The 23,148-nt window shown below is 38.1% G+C and overlaps 1 protein-coding gene across 6 annotated transcripts in view; it reads left to right on the top strand.

The window, feature by feature from the left end:
* Positions 1-23,148, top strand: part of ppp1r16b (protein phosphatase 1, regulatory subunit 16B) — a 110,837-nt gene that overhangs the window by 20,740 nt on the left and 66,949 nt on the right. For 3 of the 6 annotated variants that reach the window (XM_047346990.1, XM_047346985.1, XM_047346988.1), the window contains exon 2: positions 16,255-16,686. In XM_047346990.1, coding sequence (XP_047202946.1) covers positions 16,419-16,686 — 268 coding nt within the window. In that variant the 5' untranslated portion in view covers positions 16,255-16,418. The other 3 variants (XM_047346986.1, XM_047346989.1, XM_047346987.1) reach the window with 3 other exon arrangements.

The following is a 23,148-nucleotide window of genomic DNA, read 5'->3' on the forward strand; positions in this document are numbered from 1 at the left end:
TGGAACATTACACGAAGGTCAAATATGTCTAAACCCGTTGATTAGTTTGTTTTTCTGATTTTGTTGAGAAAATAATGTTGACTTACAGAGTTAGTTTCAGAGCTGCTGTTTTAACACCCATGGCTTAATATAATACCACATTTGATCTTTTTCACATTTTGTAACATTACAGCCACACTTCTGTACATTGTTTGGGAATATTTTGTGGTAGATTAAAATAAAGTAATGCATAATTGCAAATTCAACGAAAAATAAAACATGGTGTGATGCATAAAATAAATCTGAATAGTGCGTCTTGCATTCAGCCCCTTTTAATCTTTTACCACTAAATAAAATCCAGTGCAACCAGTTACCTTCAGAAGTCACCTAATGGTAAACAGGGTCCTTCTTTGTGTATTTGAATCTCCATATAACTGTATGGCACAATTGCACACCTACTAAGACATGTCTGTCCACCTACACATACAGGCCAAGTGAAGTGATCATTAATCAGAGAAGCAGCCAAGGGGCCCATGGGTACTTTGAAGGAGCTGCAGAGATTATCAGCTCAGTTGGGATGATCTGTAGCATGAAAACTATTAAGTGTGCACTTTACCATATAGTGGATTCAGCACACATTCAATTCATTGGTAAGATTAGACCAAAATGAACATTTTTAGCCAGTGGAAAACAGCACAACACATCACCCTGAACACTTCAGCTCCACACTGAGTTATGGTGGTGGCGGCGGCATCATTATTTGAGTATGCTTTTGAGGGGAAGATGTATGGAGCTAATTGCATAGAAATCCTGAATGAAAGCATGTTAGAGGATGCAAAAGACCACCTGAAACCAGGACAGGGGTTCCCCTTTCTACAGAACAAAGACTCTTAGAATACAGTCAGAGCTACAATGAAATGGTTTAGATCAAAGCATATTCATATATTAGAATGGCCCTGTCAAAGTCCAGACCCAGATCCATTTAGGAATGTGTGTAAAAAAAAAAAAAGAACTAGAAAATGGTGCTCACAAACATTCTCTATCCAATCTTCCTGAGGAATTTTGCAAGAAGAGCTAGAAATTTCAGTCCTTAAATCTGGAAACCATTTTAGTATTACCCTGTAAATGTAATAGCTTTTTATTTATTCATTTATTTTTTTGTATATTGTGCTGCTTTTTATCTTGGCCAGGACATCCTTGTAAGAGATTATTAATCTCAATGGATTTCTTTCATGGAAAAACAAAGGTTTAAAAAAGTCTGCACAAGACATACTCCAAATAAAACATTCTATAAATTATTACTTTAACTTCAGATGGAGGTTTTTGCAGCACAAATATTTGCTCATTGAGGTTGAATACACACTGCACACTTTCTAGTTTATAAATTGTAGGAGATTTTGAAAACCATTTAACTTTTTCTTTCCAAATCGTAGTAATGCTGTCATTTGTGATGGTCTATCACAAAACAATTCAACAAAATACATTGAAATTTTTGGTTATGTGACAAAGACTAAAAATGATCTTTTATGTCTGGGTGCTTCAACGTTTGCATCAAATCATCAGAGAGTAGGCAGAATTACTTAGAACTAATAACAGTTCACTGCTACTGATAAATGAGGAGCATATTCTGGGTATTTTGGACAAATTAGGTGTTGTTGTCATTTATTGTTGTCACATAAAAACAACAGTAAATATAAATTCATACAATGAAAAGACGGACATGGAAAAGTATGGAAAGCTTTAAAGAAACTTGAAAAGTGATGCTGTTAAAGCAGTGGAGAGCTGCAGCTTTCCTCCCTCTCAGCCCTTTGGGTGTGACGTGACAAACAAAGATGATGAATACTTAAACTCTGCAAAGACCCAGTCTGCAAGCCTGCATTATGCTTTGGATTAATATGGATTACTCCCCGGTATAAAGTTAACGCCTTTTGTATTGATTGTAAATTCCCTATTTTCAAGAGGCATTATGAAAATGTTTGTAATTGCATAGGCGGTGGATTTATCGGTAAAAATCTGTCAGAAGTGTTAAATATGAAATTGTAATAAAACACCATTAACTGGCTGTTAAAGTATGCTGTTATTCAGAGTTAACATCATATTATGTGGAATTTAATACAACGTAGTGACTCTGTCTTGTGCGTACTGCATAGAGGTATATGTATGTACTACATGAGACATCAATGGAGCGCCCAAGATATGATTGATTGTTTTTTCTGGCAAGATGTGATTTGTAGTTTAATTTTACTTTAACTACACGGTACGATTGTCTGGCACAGAAGTAGAGAATGCTAGGAAATGACTCATGTTCTGGATTTTTTGTTCTGTTTGGTGCATGCTACTGTGTAAGGCTCACGGATGAAAGCAGACACAGCTTAACTTAGCTGAACCACAAATACTTTTAGAAAGCAAAGTCATGTTTCATTTCGGGAGCTTTCCTGCTCATTCTTAAAATGAATATTGGATTGATCTTTTTCCTTGTAAATTCATGAAATAATCTTATTGTTTTTGTTTACCCAGAACTGCTGTAAAGAGTCGATATAAATCTTTAGTTTCATGTTGAGCCCTTGCAGAAATCCAATTTTGCATTCTTTATTTTTTACTGTGACTGAGAACAATATGGTATACCTTATTACAAAGACCGGAAACCAAGTCAGTGCGTTTGTTTTGACTCTTGTAATAGCACAGGGACTGTTTGTATCTGTACAGTGAAGGATTGTGTGCATCATATATGTCACAGCTGTAACTCCTACTGTCGTACTGAGTGGTCTTGGTGGGCTTTTTAATCAGCTTGTGGTATTAGCGTGGTGAATAAATGAGCTAATAAGGCCTGGGAAAATTAGTGCTGACCTGGAACAAGGGGCCCCAGGGATTCAGGGGGCACCGGCCTGATGGGAATACATAACAGTGGAGTGTCTCCGCCAACTGGGATTTTGCTGAGTCTGCATGCCGACACATTGTAGATATACTTTGTAATGACATAGATGGGTTTGTACAACTCTCATGAATAGATACACGTGTAGATAAAAAAACAGACAGACACTCATGCTCTTACGGACACACAGAGCCATTGTGTGCAACAGTGGAGGCTTCTGTTTCTGCACACGGAGCGTCCTGACACAGCACACTCCTTGTCTCTGCTAAATGTCATACGATGTTACTGACTTTTGTTATTGATGCAGAACGCAGCTGGTGTTTACATGTTTTTTTTATTTATTCTATGTGAATATTGTTGCTGTGTAAACATTACAGAACAGTGATTTGACTGCAGTTTGTGTTTTTAATGAAAAAGCAAGCTGTCTTGGATCATCATGACTGAAACCGATTAACTTCGAATCATTGAAATACAAGATTTGTTTTTCTATTCGCAGTTTACTCTTTTTGTTCAACATGAGTTTATTCAAACTGTTTAGCAAGCAAAATAAACAAAGATATAAGTGTTCAGGTATAGAACACAGTGTTCTGTAATAATTTAAAGAACGAGCTAAATCAGTAAAAGATAAAAAATGTCTGATGTATTTAAAAATGGCTATGGTTGTGGCAAAGCTGATTCCAGCCCTTGGCAGCTTGATGGCTAAAAGCCATTTCACCATGTTTGGCTTTCAATCTGAACAGGTCCCTACAGACATGAGAGGGCAAGCATGCCTTTGAAATTTTAGGCTTGGTTTATTTAGACAGCAAGAAAAATGTTAAATTTTGTTTATATTTGAACTAAAAAAATTTTAAAAAGTAACAATTCGAGTGATATGTGGTATTTGTTTGTGTTGATGCAGTACTTTGTTTGATATGTGAATTTCTAGTCCACCATCCAAAAAATAAAAGCATAGCAGTCAGTTTTTACCATTTAGCTTTTTAGATGCCAGAATAAAATAGGTGTTCAATTGACCCAAGAAATAATCTTTGTGGGACTCCATCCATCCATCCATCCATCCATCCATCCATGAGACAAACCTTTGCAAAAAAGATCCTTAAGTATTAATATGAAGACAATAATAATAAGACAATACTAAACACTGTGTATTTATTTAATTATGCACCACTAAATTTGTATTTTATAACTTTTGCATGACAACCACTTTTCACAGTTTACTTGCAATGACTTTAAACTGTTTCTTAAGAACAGATTCAGTTGTCTTTTCATTTGTAAAACAAAAAAGAAAATTTAGATGAATCAGAAATGGGACATTCTGATTGCTGAAGTTGAACTTATGCTCATTAATTACCTCACTTAATTTTCTTGTTTGCAGATCATGGGGCAGAAAAGTACGTTTTAATTAAAAAAAAGATTAATTTATGATTTGATTGTGTCTGCAGTGTTCCTTCATAGTCTCCAAAGTACAGAAAAGACAAATTATGGAATATTTATATTATCCATCCATCCGTCCGTCCATCCATCCATCCGTCCATGAGACAAATCTTTGCAAAAAAGAGCCTTAAGCATTAATATGAACTAAGAAACACATTTTCAAGACAACAAAATTGCTTACAGTATCACTTTCTTTGTTAATTCATAAAATCATAAAGACCTGCCTCTCAAGGCTTACAAGCAGTAGTTTCAAAACAGGGTTACCACAATAAGAGTGAGGGGTGGTGCTCCTTTAGTTTTCACACCATGATGCTTTATTTTAATATTTGGCTAGAAATATTCCTAAAAAGCTCAATAATATTCCTAAAAAGCTCAATTTGTCTCTCTTACAACTAAGAGAAAAGTGCAGTAGCCTTCTTTCAGCCAGCTGACAAACAGTGCACAACAACAAGCAGGAAGGGGCAACTAGAGAAAACCTAAAATTATTATAGGCGCTCTTCAGTTTCGTTGACTTTTCTCTGCACTACCTCAGCAGAAATTCTCTAATTTCCCCTGATGGCTAATCAGTGAACAGCAGTCTGTTCACATAACATGTAGTCCCTACTCAGCCCTGGTTGTACCTGCTCAGGAGCAGGGAACAAAAACGTAGGTACCGATATGGTAAAAACAGTAATGAAAACTCTCACAAAACGTTCTGAGTGGAGGGGAGCCGGCCTAAATGGTGCCAGTGGAATAGCACCATTTGGCATTAGTTATTTCATCTTTTTGAAAGGGCTTCAAACTGTAAGAACTGTATGATGGAAAGATATTGTAACCTATTAAAACCTTGGTATACAGTACCTTGATAACAGAAACCAACGTGGCTCTACAATAGTAGTCCGAATTTTACTTTCAATTGTATTTTATCAAGCTAATCTGTCATGTTATTTCTTAAAAAGTTGTGTGTTTGATTGTTGTGCTTCGTATCTCATACAGAGTGTGCACTAGTGCATTAGTTTAGCTCCTTTTACAACCATGAAATGTACACCAGAACACACTTGAACACATCACAGACATGCTGATTTTTGTGCTCAGCTTTCTTTATAAGCAGCTGCTGATTGATGGGGTCACAACCTCTATGAGGGGAGTCGTTTTATATTGGCAGCAGCTTATTTCTGCAGTTTGTAATAACTAAGAAGACTCCTTTTCCATTTTATGGCTCTTTATTACAGTCTGAGGATAGTTCAGTACCATTATGACATCTCTGTAAGGATGTTATGCATTGTTAATGGGATAGAAGTGGTGGAAAATGGAGTCTGAAAAAATATGGGCTCCATTTGAAGTGTTTTGAAAGTCTTTTGAATGGAAATGTCTTCGTAATTCGATTAGTTTGTTCTCAGATGACCTCCACTCTGTTGCTCCCAGATATCCATTGTTTTCTAACTCCGATGTTGTTTTTGTAGTCAGGAAGTATCCTCTAGCAATTTCCCCTTTTTAAAAAAGTCTTTTAGAAATGCTTCGTTTTTCAGATGTTAAGGAGGATATTCACATGATAATGAATATACCTTATGATCACAACTCACACAGATGTATTTTTTTATTTTTAAAAAGACAAATTAACAGAAAATGCACCTTTGCACTGCTTTTGTGTTTGACTTGTTTCCTCACAAACCCACAATAACTTTGCTCAATTTAAATTTGGTGTGTTAAGGACTTCTTTAACAGCTAGGAATAAGAAGACGTTAATTACAAATAATATACCCGCCGGGTTGTCTGCTGCGTCGTGGTTTCTGATCTCGTGGAAAAATGTTTTTGAGTGTAGAGCAATAATTTAAAAGCTAGAGCTTTAAAAGCCACAGATGAGGACCCAGGTTTATCTTGCCAACATGTACAATAAACAGGTTGGTGAAAGAGGTAAAATTCTTGGATGCTCACCGGAAAGAGAACTCGAGTAACACGTTGGGGACATCAAGTCTCTATAACAACTTTTTATTTTTATGATTGTTTTTTTAAATTTTTTTTTTTTACACAGCTTAACCAAAGGTGGAAATAATAGCGAATGGCACTTTACATTATATTTGGCCAATCTCATAGACGCACTATCCTTGTTCCCCACACCAGATTTAAATATTGTGGCCAAGATGCTAATCGCATGAAGTTTCAAATATTATGAAAGAAAACTGAGAAAAATGCAATCATTTCACAATGATATGTTTTCTTTTTGTTTTTCTAGCCAATACAAATGAAAATTGATCAGTAGGAATTTTAAATATACTGAATATTATTAAAAACAGCTTCTGCATATTTCAGAATTTGCCATAAATCAAAAAACTTCAGGAACATCAGGTTTAAACTTGATGAAACAATGCATGAATAAATGAACCCCAGCTTGCTTATATAAAAAGACTGAACATTTATGACAGCTAATTTAGTTGTTAATTTTATTCCCAACCTCTTTGCCTCCTCAGATGTTTCCCACTGAATACTGTCACAACCACTTTTTTACTTGGATCCCAGCTTGTACTGTAGATCATTTGCTGAAATATGTGTGAAATCCCGATACTACCTAATAATATTAGCCAACCTATTTTATGTGTTAGGACTCACTTAAGTTGTTTTAATCCTAGAAACTTCTAATAGTATTTAATGTCCTCATCAGGTTTATTTTTCTGTTCTCAAGATAAATAGGATCACAAAAACAACATAGAGTGCACCAAATTCCAGCCGGACAGTTAATGTTCTTAAGAGCTTTACAGGAAATCCTCTGGTGCTTTTACGCTATTTGGTGGTTTGATGCACTCAATGCTATTATCTATATTTCTGTAGTGTATTGCCCTCTGTGTCAAACCATATTCATCATATAGATGGAAAGTCTGGGTGAACCTCAGTTTAGCTGGTTTGTGAAAATTATATTATTTAAACGGAAAGAAGCCCTCATGCACTCAGTTTTCAGTGTCATTACCAAACTTTCAATCTGACAGTGAAGCAAGGACTGGACCTCATATATGTGGAAACTCATGAACATATTTAGTAGAACTGTCAGTGAAAAGAAAATGAATATTAATGATGTGAATGCTCAGCGATAGGAGCCTCTGTAATCTGCTGTATTTTCTTTAGTTTTATTAATCAGCACATTGAGTTAAAGTAAAAAACTCTACGATTATAAATAAATAAAGGCTACCTTGGAAATGTGGCATCCCTATCCTATATTTACGAGCCTGTCTCCCTTTCACCATAGACTTTCTTTTTACAGTTTTAATCTTGCAGACGATTGGTGCCACAACTGTTGGTACTTCTGCTGTTAATACTTAGAATTACATTTTGCAAATATGAAAAATTTGTGTCTACTGAACCATTTTTATGATGTCTTTGTTGATTCACTATCTTCTTGAAAGACCAGTTTAGTGGCATAGTACCCAAGATTTAGAGCTTAAATGTCTGGGGATTTCTAAGTACACGTTGAAAACAGGCCCACAGCATCACACGTCCTCCATCATACTTAACAGTGATCATGGGGCACTTTTCTACATGTTTATATTTTATTTTATGTTAGACCAGGGGTGGCCAACTCTATTAATCAACAAGATTAAAACAGTAAAAAGAAACTCTATGGTGAAAGAGAGCCAGGCCCCTAAATATAGAGTATGGATGCCACATTTCCAAAGGTAGTCTTTATTTATTTATACTTGTAGAACTTTTTAGTGTAACCCAATGCAGACTCAAGTCCCGCATGTTTTAGATGCAGTGGGCCAAACCTGTACTAGATTATCAAGGATATTTGCTGGTGAAATGCTCAGTCCTATACCTATTACTGAAGTGCGGGAATCCAATTAAAGTAACAGTATCCATTCAGCGAACTCTACGCTCTTATATTTGAGATGGAAAGACAGAATAGGGTTTTTCTTGTCAGCAGGTTGGCATAGATAAAGTCTAATGGTTAGAGAGAAATAGAGACCACAAGACATTGTAGTTTTCTAACAGTGAGCTTTGGTTATGGTTTTATCTCCCTTACCATGCTCCCCCATTAACAAACATGTACCCTGACATGAATGATATGTTCTGCATTCTTTCCCATTTTGAAGAGGGCCTTAGAAAAACAGGTATATTTATACCGCAGGACACCAGGAAGTCATAAAATACTAACTAAATATTCCTAGACTCTCTGATTAACCTAAAATAAATATACAAATTACATTAATTTGATTGTACTTCATGAAAAAGTTTGATTGTTTTTTCCACTGAATAAATGTGGTTCAATTAAAGGTAAGAATGGTCTTAATTTGGACAGTGTGATATAATGATATTTCAACGAGGGTTAATTTTATTTGAATACTTTTTATACATTTTACCAGAGGTGCCAATAAGTGTCAAGAATGTAGTAAATAAAAAGGCAGATTGGGTTTAATGTAGAATGTGAGGGCTTTTTACATCAAGTTTGGTTCAGTATTCGTAGCAGTGGCATTGGTTGCATTCTGGTTGACCTTTTGATCACAGCAAAGCGCAGTGCTGTGCAGCTGCCAATTTATGAAGACAGGAGAAACAAAATGGTAATTAAAAATTCCCAGCAGATGTTTTTCTGAGGTCTCTTTGAGCAGAAAACCGTTTACTGATACAAACAAGTTTGTGCTCGTTGTCTGACCTTCTTTTTTTGTGGATAATCAACATAACATTTAGGTTTGGGCTTTTTTATGTAATAATATGAAAAACAGAGTGAATGCAGGGGAATGTTGATGTCTGCAACCAGGGAGCTGATTGAGGTCAATCTGTGATTTGCTGCCTTTGCCTCGGGTAACGGCTGTGTTGTTGCTGCAGGGCTTACAGTTACCTACAACTCCCCATGTTTTACATGATATCAAAAAGTTCCTTGGCTCCCGCCATGACATCATGGCAGGTTTTCATTGTCGGATGTCTTTCTTCGAGCACTTTTAAAGAGCCAACGGCGATATAATCTGCTTCTGAATTTACAAATTATTTACTGAGTTCTATTTTTAACTGCAGGGGGAAAAAAGCTGCACTCACCAAATTTGACTCTTCATCTGTTTTTGATCTAACGGAAACAAAGCTGCATATCAGCATGTGGGCCCATCGAGTCATCAAATGGAAATTTATTTTCACTCTCCGTGCCGCAGTCTTTGATTGTACCGCTGTGCACCTCTGCTCTTTGTTTGCCACTGTGTGGTTATATAGGATGTCTTTAAAAATATATATTTTTATTGATTTTTTGGCCATTGGCACTTTTGATATTATAGTTCTAATTATGAAAGCTAAGGATGTGTTGACTATATGACAAAGAGATCACAATATCATCAATTTCAGTTTATCTTATGTCATATAAACAAAAAAGAAAACTGTAATGAAAAAACATTAATTTTAACTCAGAATTTTGAGATATCCCCTGTTGAAGGTGAAAAGACAGAGTTTTCTCCAACCTACTGTCTTAAAACCCAACATGGCTGCTTCTCATATAAGACAGTGATAGCTGCAAGAAAAAAAGGTTTATTTGCATTATTTACATCATATAAATTTATTCACTTACATGGCCACCTCATTTAGTGAACATGTAGCAACTGTGTTCAAAAGTACAAAATGCAGAGAAACACATTGGTAGCTTATTTTACTAACAGCAACTAGCCTCATCAATGATCATAACAAGCGAATCCCACTGGTTTTCCAGAATCTGAACTTAAACACAACTAAGTTGGATTTTATGTCATTCCCAGATTCTGACTTCAGGGATGAACAGAAAACAGCGTATGTTGCCACCAACACTACTTCTCCTTGCTTTGCTGTTGTTCACCTGCGATAAATCTTCTCCACTTCACTTCTCTACCGATAACCTTCTGATGAACCAATGAAATCCCAGTTAGTTACTATGCAAATACCTTGCAAATAATTCACACCAAAATGTCTTCTGAGTAGCACTTAAGGCATTCCAAGTAAACATAACTTTGGGTCCAAAGAGCACTTTCAGTCTTTTATGCTTTTCCTCATTAGCCTGTTCTGTTTGTATAAAAATTAGAAATTTGAGATTTCATTGAGTGATTCATGTTTTCTTTAGTCCTTACAACAATCCAGTGCTGTGAAATATGGAAAAGTTTAATACTTTTTAAACAAAAATTAACCCAAAAGTACACAATTGTGAAAAATATTACCAAAATAGTAAACAGTAGAATTAGAAGAACCTTTTATCTTTCCTGCTAACATGCAACCAACCAGAAAAACTTGAGAAAGGAGGAGGCAGTGTGTTTTACTCCAATGTGTTTCCTCTACTTAGTAATTAGTAGTTATTAGAAATAATAACCCAGAGCTTCTTCTTGAATTTGGCCTAAAACTTTGATCTCTGTTGAAATTTCAGTGCATCATTTATTATTTAATCCTTCATTAAAATAAGCTCCTCTGAATAAATGATGACCAGCATTCATTCCTGTAGGAAATTGATCTTTGTTTATTACCCACCAATGATGCGGAAAAACAAAAATGTTGATATTCGAACATGTTGTGACAGCAGTGACAACTGGTTTTAAAAATCAGCCTCAGACCATCATTCAAGCTATTTGTTTGTGTGGATCTGTTTGTGTCATTCTTATTTTTTTCATGTCTCTGTCTTCACTTTCACTTGTGTGTTTGTGTGTGAGTAACACCATTACATCTGCTCTGATTCCCCCTGATTTGATCTGCATTTGCTCAATTCAATTCTTCAATAGGTTCAGTTCAGCAACCAGCTTCGCATCCTCCTCTCCTGCTCACAGCCAAACAGACATTCCATCTTCCTTTGACCCACAGGACCCACAGCTGTCCAGTAACACCTCACATTTTTTATCTTCCACCTCAGCCCTAGACCCTTCTGCTTCTACATATTTGCCTTCAACCATATCAGAAGATGCTGATGCTTCCTTTGCTACCACCTTCCACCTGTGTGTCTCAAGAAGTCAGGTGAAGAGACAACTGGAGAGACTGAATAGGAATAAGGCTGCAGGTCCAGATCATGTCAGCCCTAGAGTCCTGAAGGCCTGTGCAGAGCAGCTCTGTGGGATTCTGCAGCACCTCTTCAGCCTTAGCCTGGCCCAGAAGAAGGTTCCGGTGTTGTGGAAGACCTCCTGTCTTGTTCCGGTACCAAAGAAAACTCACCCATCAGTCCTCAATGACTATAGACCTGTTGCCCTAACATCTCACACCATGAAGGTCCTAGAGAGACTCCTGTTGGCCCACCTGAGTCAGCAAACAGTAAACCATCAGGACCCCCTTCAGTTTGCTTATCGCTGTGGAGTTGGAGTTGAAGATGCCATCATACACCTGCTTCAACAAACCCACTGTCATCTGGACAAAGCCAGCAGCACTGTGAGGATCATGTTCTTTAATTTCTCCAGTGCATTTAATACAATCCAACCTGATTTGCTTTGTTAGAAACTCCAGAAGACTCAGGTGGAGGCCTCAACAATCTCCTGGATCAAAGACTACCTGACAAACAGACCACAGTTTGTGAGACTGAAGGGTTGTGAGTCTAACCAGGTAGTCAGCAGCACAGGAGCACCACAGGGGACTGTACTCTCACCATTCCTTTTCACTCTGTACACCTCAGACTTCCAGTACAAGACAGACTCCTGTCATCTGCAGAAATACTCGGATGATTCTGCAGTCGTGGGGTGGATCAGAGATGGACAAGAAGCTGAGTACAGGAAGGTGGTGGACCGCTTTGTGGCATGATGTGGAAACAATCATCTCATTTTGAACGTGACTAAAACAAAGGAGATGATTGTAGATTTTAAGAGAAACAGGAATAAGTCAAAAACTATTTCTATCATGGGAGAAGAAGTGGAGGTGGTGGAGGAGTATAAATACCTCGCTGTTCACCTGGACAACAGACTAGAGTGGAGATGCAACTGTGAAGCCATCTACAAGAAGGGACAGAGCAGACTGTACTTCTTGAGGAAGCTTAGGTCCTTTGGTGTTTGCAGCAAGATGCTGCATATCTTCTATACGTCTGTTGTGGAAAGCGTGATCTCTTCTGCCATCATCTGCTGGGGAAGCAGCATCAGAACCAGGGACTTAAAAAAACTCAACAAGCTGATAAAGAAGGCTGGCTCTGTTCTGGGGACTCCTCTGGAACCTCTGGAGATCATTGTGGAAAGACGGATTCTTCATAAAATGAAGAACATTATGGAGAACCCTGAGCATCCTCTTCATGAAACTGTCCTACAACAACAGAGTGTCTTCAGTCAGAGGCTTCTTCAGATCTGCTGTAAGACGGAGCGCTACAGGAGATCCTTCCTGCCCACAGCCATCAGCATCTACAACGGCTCTTTGAGGAAACCTTCATAATATGAGCTATAACAACTTTTAATTTCCCTTTGGGATTAATAAAGTATTTTTGAATTGAATTGAATTGAATTGTTTTAAATTCCCAGCACTGATAGTTCTGACCATCAAAGACAGCTAAATCAAACACTGACCGCCTCCGTGTTTGTCACACATCCTGTCTAAAATTAATTCACTGTCCACTTCGATCACCAAAAACTTCCTTAAATAAAATAAATCACCTTATGTGAGGTATTTTATAGACGTCAGTGTTTTTGGGTCACAGTAATTTGTCTGCATTTTCCTTCATCTGCTGCGAAGCTCAGTTTATTTCTTCTGATTGCTTTTGAACAGCAAAGGTGTGTTATTTACAAATCACAATAATGCATTAAGTTTCCAGTACTGTGTATTCAGACGCTTTTTATTTGTTGTTAGGCAAACTCATTTAAAGTCTGTGAGCTTTAATAGACACCTATCAGCAGTGAAGAGTAACTGTCTTCTTCAGACCTATATTTTACTGTTGTGATTATGAGTATATTATTTAATATTAATACTTTAGTATTTTATTAAATAATATTTCTGTCTGTTAAGGGTTGTCCTGTAAATACCAGCCCAATAAGGCGGTTGCATAATTGAACAGCAAAACTCTGTACACACACAGAATGAATTCACACAAGTTCGCAAAATACAAGAATTTATTAACAAAAATAAGTCAACTCAAAATCAAACATATTTCAATCAACAAACTCTTTGCTATGCTAAAACAATCAAACTAAACTACCAAACAAAATGAAAGAATAAGGAAGACTAATGGGGTATGTACAATATAAACAAGTGAGTCAAAGATGGTTGAAAACCATGACTGAAAGATATAACATAACCACGCAATGTTATTTATGTTTGAGAACCAAGGATTATCTTGAAGAATCTGGAAATGAAGTTAAATTAGTCTTGGAACTAACTTATACCTTTAAACAACCATTCACTATGCAAGCTCAGATACATTATTTTGATAAAACAATATTTAAAAGAATGATTTGCTGAATAAAATCAACATTCTGGATGACTAATTCTCAACGGTGTTTAATTAGCTGCCTTTATTTATTAAAATAATATTTAAGGAAATATTATTAAGGAAATATTAAAATAATATTTAAGGAAATATTTTGAATAAGAACCAAATCTTTTGGATAAATGGGTCTTAATGGTGTTTAATTAGTTATTACGTTTAGTAAAATAATAATTAGGGAAGGGTGTATTCACACCAGGAAAGTCCTTTGGTCCGCTTGTTTGGTCCAGAACCAAAAGCTAACTTTATTTTTTTCATTTGGTGCGGTTTGTTTTCACATTGTACTTTTTGCAAGTGAACTACTACTTGTAAACAAAGCCACGCAGGTGACGATCATTGTTCCCAATGGACAGAAATGAAAGGGGGCGGGACAAAGCAAAGAGCCGGAAATGTAGGAAAACAACTGTAGACGTGCTGCACCTCTGTTCTCCATATTTGTGCCGTTATTAAAGCTGCAATATTATTGTGAGGCTGAAGAGCAGCTCATTCAACACAGACTTTGAGACGTTATATTTATAATGTTGGAACCCCGTCGGAGAATACGTGCTGAACGCCGACGTTCTCTACGTGCCTTGTCCCACAACAAGCCGGTAGCGTTGCTAAGCAACACGCAGCTTATCAGGTATGATTACCTTACAACACACAGCTTTGCTACCGGCTACGGTGGCTTTTTATGTCCAAAGAGACGTACACCTTTTGTAGTTGGTTCGGACCGGGGCCGGTTTGTATTCAGACCATAAGCGTACCGCACCGTTTGGAAGCGGACCGAGACCACCTCAAAAAGTGGGTCTCGGTCCGGTTGTTTGGTCCGGATCAGGGTTCGCTTGAGTGTATTCACATCTGCACAAAAGGTCCGGACCAAGATATTAATATTATGGAGGGAACATGATATTGAAGGGAAGGAGAATGAAAGTTTCTGAAGATTTTATGTAAATTATTTTCCAGTTTTACTTAACTTTTCATGCTGTTTTAAAGTGCTTTTTATGAGATGCAAGAGAATGCTAAACTGACAAAGTGGCGTTTTCTCTATAGTTCTAGTTTGAGTTTGTTTGGCTGTAGATTCATTGTAAAAAAGATACCTAACACACAAGCTTTGTGCACCGTTAACCCCATAACTGAAAGTGATGCTGTAGGAAGTGATTGTTCAGCTTGTTTCCTGTCCATGTTTTTCAGAAATTGGGTATGAGGTGCAGAGGAAACATGAGTCTGATGGCAGACTGGAGGCAGTTATCGGTTACATTGTGAAACATTTTGTTCTCTTAATGCTGCAGGATAGGATGTTTTGGTTAGTAAACAGCTGCAGACCTGAGGAAATGTTCATCGGCCGTTTTACACTGGTGACTGTGGTATTGATGGTTAGTAAGGGGCTGTTTCAAAGAAAGGCTTTTGTTCAGTCTTATGACTCCACACATTTCAGGTGTTTACCATCCTCCACATGGGCTAGATAGATCTCTCTGCAGCTTTCTCTGATGCTTTAAGTTGCCACAAACACTTTGGTTAGTTTGCTTATTGTTAAAGAGGGTGCAAAAATATTATTCTTAAATCAGAAAAAATTAATCTGTGCTAATGGTAGTAAACGAAGAACCAAATTTTCTCTATAATTGCTAACTTTTAGGTTTTTCAGATTTAGCTTAAACTCTAGTGTAGCACTTTGAATAATTTTTTTACACATAAAAATTCAGTCCCCTTTCCTCATATGCACCAATTTACAACCAGTGCAACCAGTTGCTTTTATGTCACAGCTGCTGATGGGTGAAAGCAATAATCAAAGAACTATACAAAAGGTTCATGATAACTTTGGATGGGTTGAGAGATCCACAGTTTAGGTGGGATAATCTGTCACAATTTCACAACTCCACAGATATATGTTGGAAAAAAGCCTTGAGATGTCCAGCAATTAAATTATTTGCCCTTCATGTAAAATACATCTATGTGTTGCAGAAAACTGACATTGCAGAAATCCCTGAACACACCATCTCAATGGTAAAATATGGTGGTAGCTGCATCATGCTCTGGGTATAGTCGGAGTTCATGGGAAGTTGGATACAAGGCAACCTGAAAGAAGTCCAGTAAGAGGTTGCCAAAGAAATGGAAGTTGAAGTTCCAGCAGGACAACAACGCTAAACATACAGCCAGAGCTACAATGGAGTGATTTAGATCAAAACATAGTCATGGCCCATTTATAATCTAAAACTCAATTCAAAAGAAAATCTGTTGCAGGACTTAAAAATGTATGTGCACAGAGCTTTTTTTCTGAACTTGAGCTATTTTGCAAAGAAGAAAGGGCACAAACCTCACAGTCTAGATGTGCAAAGTAGGGACATAACAAAAAAACCCATTACAGCTGACATTGAAGTGAAAGAGGGTTCTACCAAGTCCTGCAAACTCAAAGGGGATGAATACGGATCCATGACATTCTTTCTAGAAGAAAAAAATAAAGCCGTGTAATAGTGTATTCTGCTTCTAATTATGTATTAGTTTGTGTTGGTTTGTCATAGAAAATCCCTGTAAAACACATTGAAGTTTGTGGTTGTGATGTAACAAACTGAACAAGTTCAAGTGTCATGAATACTCTTGCAAGACAGCATTTCTTAGTAATTTATGAAATTTTCTATGTCTGCTCTCTCAGGCCGTTTACTGGTGCCGACAGGATGATGATGCGGATAAAAGGAGGAGGCCACAGCCGAAGGTGCAGACCTCGCTAGAATCCCAACTTCCCCAACAGCTCGTCCCCTCCACCATTACCATCCTCATCATCCACCACTGCTGCTGCTATCCATCCCCGCCGGCAGTATGGCCAACCACCTGGAGCTGATCCAGGAGCTGCAGCAGCTGGACAAGGTGCCCAGTCTGGAGAGGCTGCGGGCAGCTCAGAAGCGCCGTACCCAGCAGCTGAAGAGGTGGGCTGTGTACGAGAAGGAGATGCAGAACAAGAAGAGGAAGGCCGACAAGAAGAGCCGCAATTTAATCAGCTTCCAGCAGTCAGAGTCTAAGAGGCGGGTGTCCTTCGCTGCTAGTGTGGCACTTCTGGAGGCTTCGGCCAGGAACGATCCTGATGAAGGTAATTTATTTTGTAAATTACATGGAGACATAAACATTATTGTTATAAGTAAGTCGGTAGCACTGTTGCTTTGCAGCAAGAAGGTCCTGGGTTCGATTACCAGCCAGGGGTCTTTCTGCATGGAGTTTGTATGTTCTCCCGGTGCATGTGTGGGTTCTCACCGGGTACTCCGGCCTCCTCCCACAGTCCAAAGACATGACTGTTAGGTTACTTGGTCTCTCTAAATTGCCCTTAGGTGTATGAATGAGTGTGTGCATGGTTGTTTGTGTGTTGCCCTGCGATGGAATGACGACCTGTCCAGGGTGAACCCCGCCTCCTGCCCATAGACTACTGGAGATAGGCACCAGCTTCCCCGCGACCCATGATGGAATAAGCGGTAGAAAATGACTGACTGAAATTAGAAATGCACCAATCAGAGATTTATGCTTTTGTAGAGCTCTGAGCTTTACAGCATTTAAAATCTTCTTTCCTTCTACTGAACTTATTATTACATTGATGTATATTTATGTATTTTATCTTTGATTTGCCACATACCAACTTTAATTTTTGTAAAACCTTCTGATCAGTTCAGAGTTACTGATTGAGAGATTCAACAGAAAAATATAAAACAAAATCGAAAAAGGGTCATTTTGCTTCTTTTTTGTCATTTAGAAGTTCCTCTGTGAAGGTTTTAGACTGGACCTGTGTGTGATTTTAAAGCTTGATCTGGTTTAGGCATCAAACAAAGCACTGAAACCCCTAATTTCTTTTAACTTTTACAAATAGAATAATGATTCTAAAAAGTGTAAACTGTGCTTTAAAGAATCAGTATTTAGTGTGGGAAAATACAGTGTAGACTAGAGTAAAGGCATTGTTTTAAAGAGGAGCTGATTTAACAAAAAAATATATATACATAAGGCAGTACCATTTACCACACTGTTGGATCAGAACAGAACCTCAGCTTTGTGCTTTTTGCATTACAAAACATAAAACCTACATATAGAAACCCTGTATATAGTAGCCTGTGGATATATGTCTACAGAAAATATTGTTTCCATTCAAATATCTTCCGACACCTTTTGAGTCCTCTGATTTCATCTTTAAACATCTCACTAAAACTGAATATAGCTCATTTTGATTGTTTTTCTTTCTAAAGAGTTTTTGTCTGCGTCACCTGGTAGCGTTTAGCTATGGTGCGTTCACTGATAGGAAAAAGTTGTGATTTTTGGTTATCTGGTTATCAGTCAGACATTTGAGCTGAAAATCGCCAGATTCCAGTCACCTACTGGTCTCTCTGCATTTCTGTTATGCTTTGTTCCTGAACTGACTGAAAACTGTGACTCCACGTATGAATATCTACACAAATTTCCAGCCTAAACCTGTTCATCTCACAGATATCAAGATGTCAGGAAAACAATTAGCTCGGCCTGCCTGCTGAAAATGTTTCTGGAACCAAATTTGTTCTGCCACAAGTCCGCTTTATCATTGTTGTAATAATAGAGGTGTCACACTAAGAGGAAACTCTGCCAGTCTTTTAATTAAAAAACCTTCCCTCTTATTGGAGATAATAATTGTTTTTCTCCAGTAGAGATGGTCCCACGATGCTTTGGCAGCATTTCTGTGACGCCTAAATGATAACATGCTGCTATCTTTCATATATGACGTCTAATTTAACGTCATTTTTACCTGAAATTGGTTTGAACTCTTTATCACAACAAAACAGCCTTCAGTGGTGCTATTATACTTTCTGTTTGCAAGCTGTCCTACAGATTGAAAAGCCACCCCAAAGCTGCATTATTTTCATAATAATTATAATAACAGGACAGACCTCATCTACTTGTTGAAACATGCACATCAGCTGAGAACTGTGGAGTTCAGTAAGTAGTACAGACACTCTTGTTACTGGAGTTGTGGTGTCAGATTGATTTAGGAAATGGTTTAAATAACATTTAAAGGTTGTTGTTGGGCTGCTCTGCTGGGTGCATTTCACAGAAAGTCAGTTTAGGGCTCTTAGACGATCAGCTGCAGCTTTCCTTCTGAGTCGTCAGTTTGGCCTGGAAAAACCACAGGAGGCTAATTAATAATCTATGTCCACTTCCAATGAGGGAAACATTTGGATTTAGCTTTTAATGCTAAAAAGGTAATGTTTTATGTTTAAATGAGTAAAATTAAAATATCAAAATTTCAACAAGTATTTTAACTTTTGTCCAACCAGCAGCACTGGTCAAATGAATGAAAACAGTTCTGTGTTGGGACACATTTTGTGGTACATGGTACAGCTGGCTGAATATCAATAAACCCAGACTGTGTGTTTTGAATCAGTTTGTACTCATAGGTCACAATAATTTACAGATTAGAGTGAAAATCTTCCACAAACTCATAAATCTATGGGAGTGAAAATGCTGCCTGGGAAAGACATCTTCTCTTTAGATGTGCAAGTTGTACTAGAATAGCTCCTTTAGACAAATGATTTGAGATGTTTAGCCATAATGCACCGCGTCATGTTTGGAGAAAACCGAAAACCTCATACTGTCAAGCACAGTGGTGGAGGGGTGATGATTTGGGCTTGTTTGTGCAGCCACAGGACCTGGGTGCCTTGCAGTCACTGAGTTGATCATGAGGTTCTCTGTATACCAAAGTATTCTGGAGTCAAATGAGAGGCCATCTGTCCAGCAACTGAAGACTGGATGAAAATGGTTCATGAAACAGAACAGTGATCCCCCTCAGCAGTAAACCTACAACCAAATGTCTACAACAAAATCAAATCAATCAAAGTTTTGCAATGGCCTAGTCAAAGTCCACACTTCAACCTGATTGATATGTTGTGCTAGGAACCTTAAGAGAGCTGTGCATAAACAACCCCAGACTTGAGAGAGGGTGTACTTTCTTCTTACCATCACTGGGCATAAACTTTTATCATAATAGGGCTTCCATATGAATTTTGGCAGGGCATCCATCCGAGTACCTACAGAGATCCTAATATTTTTTAGTTTGTTTAATATTTGGCTTACTCTTAAAAATGGTTTGCTTACTAGTCTCTTAATGTTTTCCTCTATAAGCTTTCTTACCATTTAGCATGTACTGTCATTTCATCTGCCTAAAACAACTTCAAGTTAAACTCTAATTAGTAGTTTTAACCTTTTCATGAATAATTTTACTGGAAGTGTGTGCACATTACACCTAATTTCCAAACTTGAGACACACTTAGAGAAGATTTCTTGGCTCGGTTTTCACACGCTTGATATGCAGAAGCTTTTGTCAGTTATCCTTCCTGCTGGCAGTGCCCGTGCACACAAACGTCTGCTATTGCTGCTGTTTAATGAGGGTGACCATGAAAGAGGCAGGGTGATAAAAAGCAGAAGGAAGACAGGATGTAGTGTTGCCCACACAGCTCCAGTGGCAGGTGGCTGGCTCTGGAGCCTGATAATCTTCCCCCTCATTCCCTCTGGTCCTCAAATGCTCGATCAGGCGTTGTGTCTCCTCACGCTGTGTTGTTCCAGCAGACTGTGGAAGAGCTGCCGGCCTGTTTCACAGAAATATTTCACGACGGAATCAGGGTTTCACTTGTCCATGATTTCATATAGGGTCAAGACTGGAAAAATACTATTCAAAGAGATATCTGTGAGAATGTGTTCTAACATTTTTGAAGAAAAGTAAATCAGACTTTCTGGAAAATCAGTTTGACATTTAGTCCAACCTTCAAGTGACTTATAGGCTGATTTGAGCAGAGAAAAGATACTGATAAAGGATAGAAATGAAATAAGGCACGATTCCCTCTTTTTTTTATGAAGAGCTCAAGAAGACAGAAAAAAAAGCAAAAAGACAGTTACAGAATAAGAACAGAGATGAAAAATCTGTAAACATGAATCTCTGTAATGTTAAAATGTCATTAATTATCCAACATGTCTATAAATGAAACGTCTGCAGCAGATGGCATCTTCGGGGCGTTTAGACACATGTAAACAAATCAGAGAGGTTGAAACATCGACCTGAGGCTGTAATGAGATGAGATGCAGGAGAGACTCTCATTTAATCTATGAGATGTCGAAGTAGATCTGTTGCTTCCTGTAATTCTTTATTTTATCTCTTGGCTCTCAGTGTGTTGACATATGTATGCTCATTTTAGGTATGCATGCGATATAAATGAATCACTTGCGGTTTGTTGTGAACTTCAGACATGCACAGCGGTGAATCAGCGGAGACTGTTAAAAGCTGAATCTGTGTGCATGCAGTTGTGCCTATTTAGTGTGTGTGTGTCCTAGCAATTGTTACAGTGAAAGGTCTATTTTTCTAATGCATACTACGATGTAAGGTTTCACTTCTCCTTTTAGGGCCCAAAGCCTGGGTCCCATATGAAGAAGTGCTGTTTTGGGGTTAGGGGATAGGCTTAGGGCTAAGGTGTGAATTGAGTTTAGGTTAGGTTTAGAGTTAGGGATGTAATGGTAATGTTTAGGGTTTGGGTCAGTGTTAGACCAAAGAAATCAATGGAAAATAAATAGAAGTGAATGCAAAGTTCTTGTTAAGATGGAAAGACATAATATATGTCTCTGTGTGTGTGTGTGTGTGTGTGTGTGTTTGTTTTCCTGTCATTAGAACATCCGCTCTGGAAGCTCTGGGAGCAAACTCTCCAGCCAGAGAGGAGACCTATATTTCAAACAATGTGTACACAAGTTCAAGTTCATGTGTTTGTTTTGCAACTGGACCAAAGCAAAAGCAAAATCATATAAATACCTAATTTTCAGGCTTAAAATAACATTACCAGGTTGTTTATATTATTCATCTAGATCCTGCTTTTCTGTAACATTCTCACCTGTCATTCAGACTTACTCATGAGAGTTTGGAGGAGATTCTCAGTATCCATGTGATATTTGCCATTCAGGTGAGATTGCAGAGTAAATCAGGTGAGATGTCACTGCAGTCTGTTCCCTCTTGACAGCAGGTCTTATGCACTGATATTAACATGCCAAGCACACACAGGTTGTGTAAGATTGGATCAGCAGAGGATAGAAGGAGCTCAAAATAATCTATTTTGCCATGTTTAATCCTATTTAACAGACAGTTTTGTTAAGTCTTTTATTGGAATCACATTTATTCAGGACTAATTTGACATGACAGAAACAACTGAGTTCTTTTGACCCCAGAAAATAATGTTATTATTGCCCCCAAACAAATTCTCTCAAAATTACATAAAAAGCATGTTATACAGTGCAGACCAAAAGTTTGGACACATCTTCTCATTCAAAGAGTTTTCTTTATTTTCATGACTATGAATATTGTAGCTTCTCACTGAAGGCATCAAAACTATGAATTAACACATGTGGGATTATATACTGAACAAAAAAGTGTGAAACAACTGAAAATATGTATTTTATTCTAGGTTCTTCAAAGTAGCCACCTTTTGCTTTGATTACTGCTCTGCACACTCTTGGCATTCTGTTGATGAGCTTCAAGAGGTAGTCACCTGAAATGGTTTTCACTTCACCTGAAATGGTTTTCACTTGTCAGGTTTAATAAGTAGGATTTAAAGCCTTATAAATGGGGTTGGGACCATCAGTTGTGTTGTGCAGGAGGTGGATACAGTACACAGCTGATAGTCCTACTGAATAGACTGTTAGAATTTGTATTATGGCAAGAAAAAAGCAGCTAAGTAAAGAAAAACGAGTGGCCATCATTACTTTAAGAAATGAAGGTCAGTCAGTCCGAACAATTGGGAAAACTTTGAAAGTGTCCCCAAGTGCAGTCGCAAAAACCATCAAGTGCTACAAAGAAACTGGCTCACATGAGGACCGCCCCAGGAAAGGAAGACCAAGAGTCACATCTGCTGCGGACGATAAGTTAATCCGAGTCACCAGCCTCAGAAATCGCAGGTTAACAGCAGCTCAGATTAGAGAACAGGTCAATGCCACACAGAGTTCTAGCAGCAGACACATCTCTAGAACAACTGTTAAGAGGAGACTGTGTGAATCAGGCCTTCATGGTAAAATAGCTGCTAGGAAACCACTGGTGAGGACAGGCAACAAGCAGAAGAGACTTGTTTGGGCTAAAGAACACAAGGAATGGACATTAGACCAGTGGAAATCTGTGCTTTGGTCTGATGAGTCCAAGTTTGAGATCTTTGGTTCCAACCACCGTGTCTTTGTGCGGCGCAGAAGAGGTGAACGGATGGACTCTACATGCCTGGTTCCCACCGTGAAGCATGGAGGAGGAGGTGTGATGGTGTGGGGGTGCTTTGCTGGTGACACTGTTGGGGATTTATTCAAAATTGAAGGCATACTGAACCAGCATGGCTACCACAGCATCTTGCAGCGGCATGCTATTCTATCCGGTTTGCGTTTAGTTGGACCATCATTTATTTTTCAACAGGACAATGACCCCAAACACACCTCCAGGCTGTGTAAGGGCTATTTGACCAAGAAGGAGAGTGATGGGGTGCTGCGCCAGATGACCTGGCCTCCACAGTCACCGGACCTGAACCCAATTGAG

The sequence above is a fragment of the Girardinichthys multiradiatus genome, chromosome 20, assembly GCF_021462225.1.
Source record: "Girardinichthys multiradiatus isolate DD_20200921_A chromosome 20, DD_fGirMul_XY1, whole genome shotgun sequence".
In the NCBI taxonomy this organism is placed as follows: Eukaryota; Metazoa; Chordata; class Actinopteri; order Cyprinodontiformes; family Goodeidae; genus Girardinichthys; species Girardinichthys multiradiatus.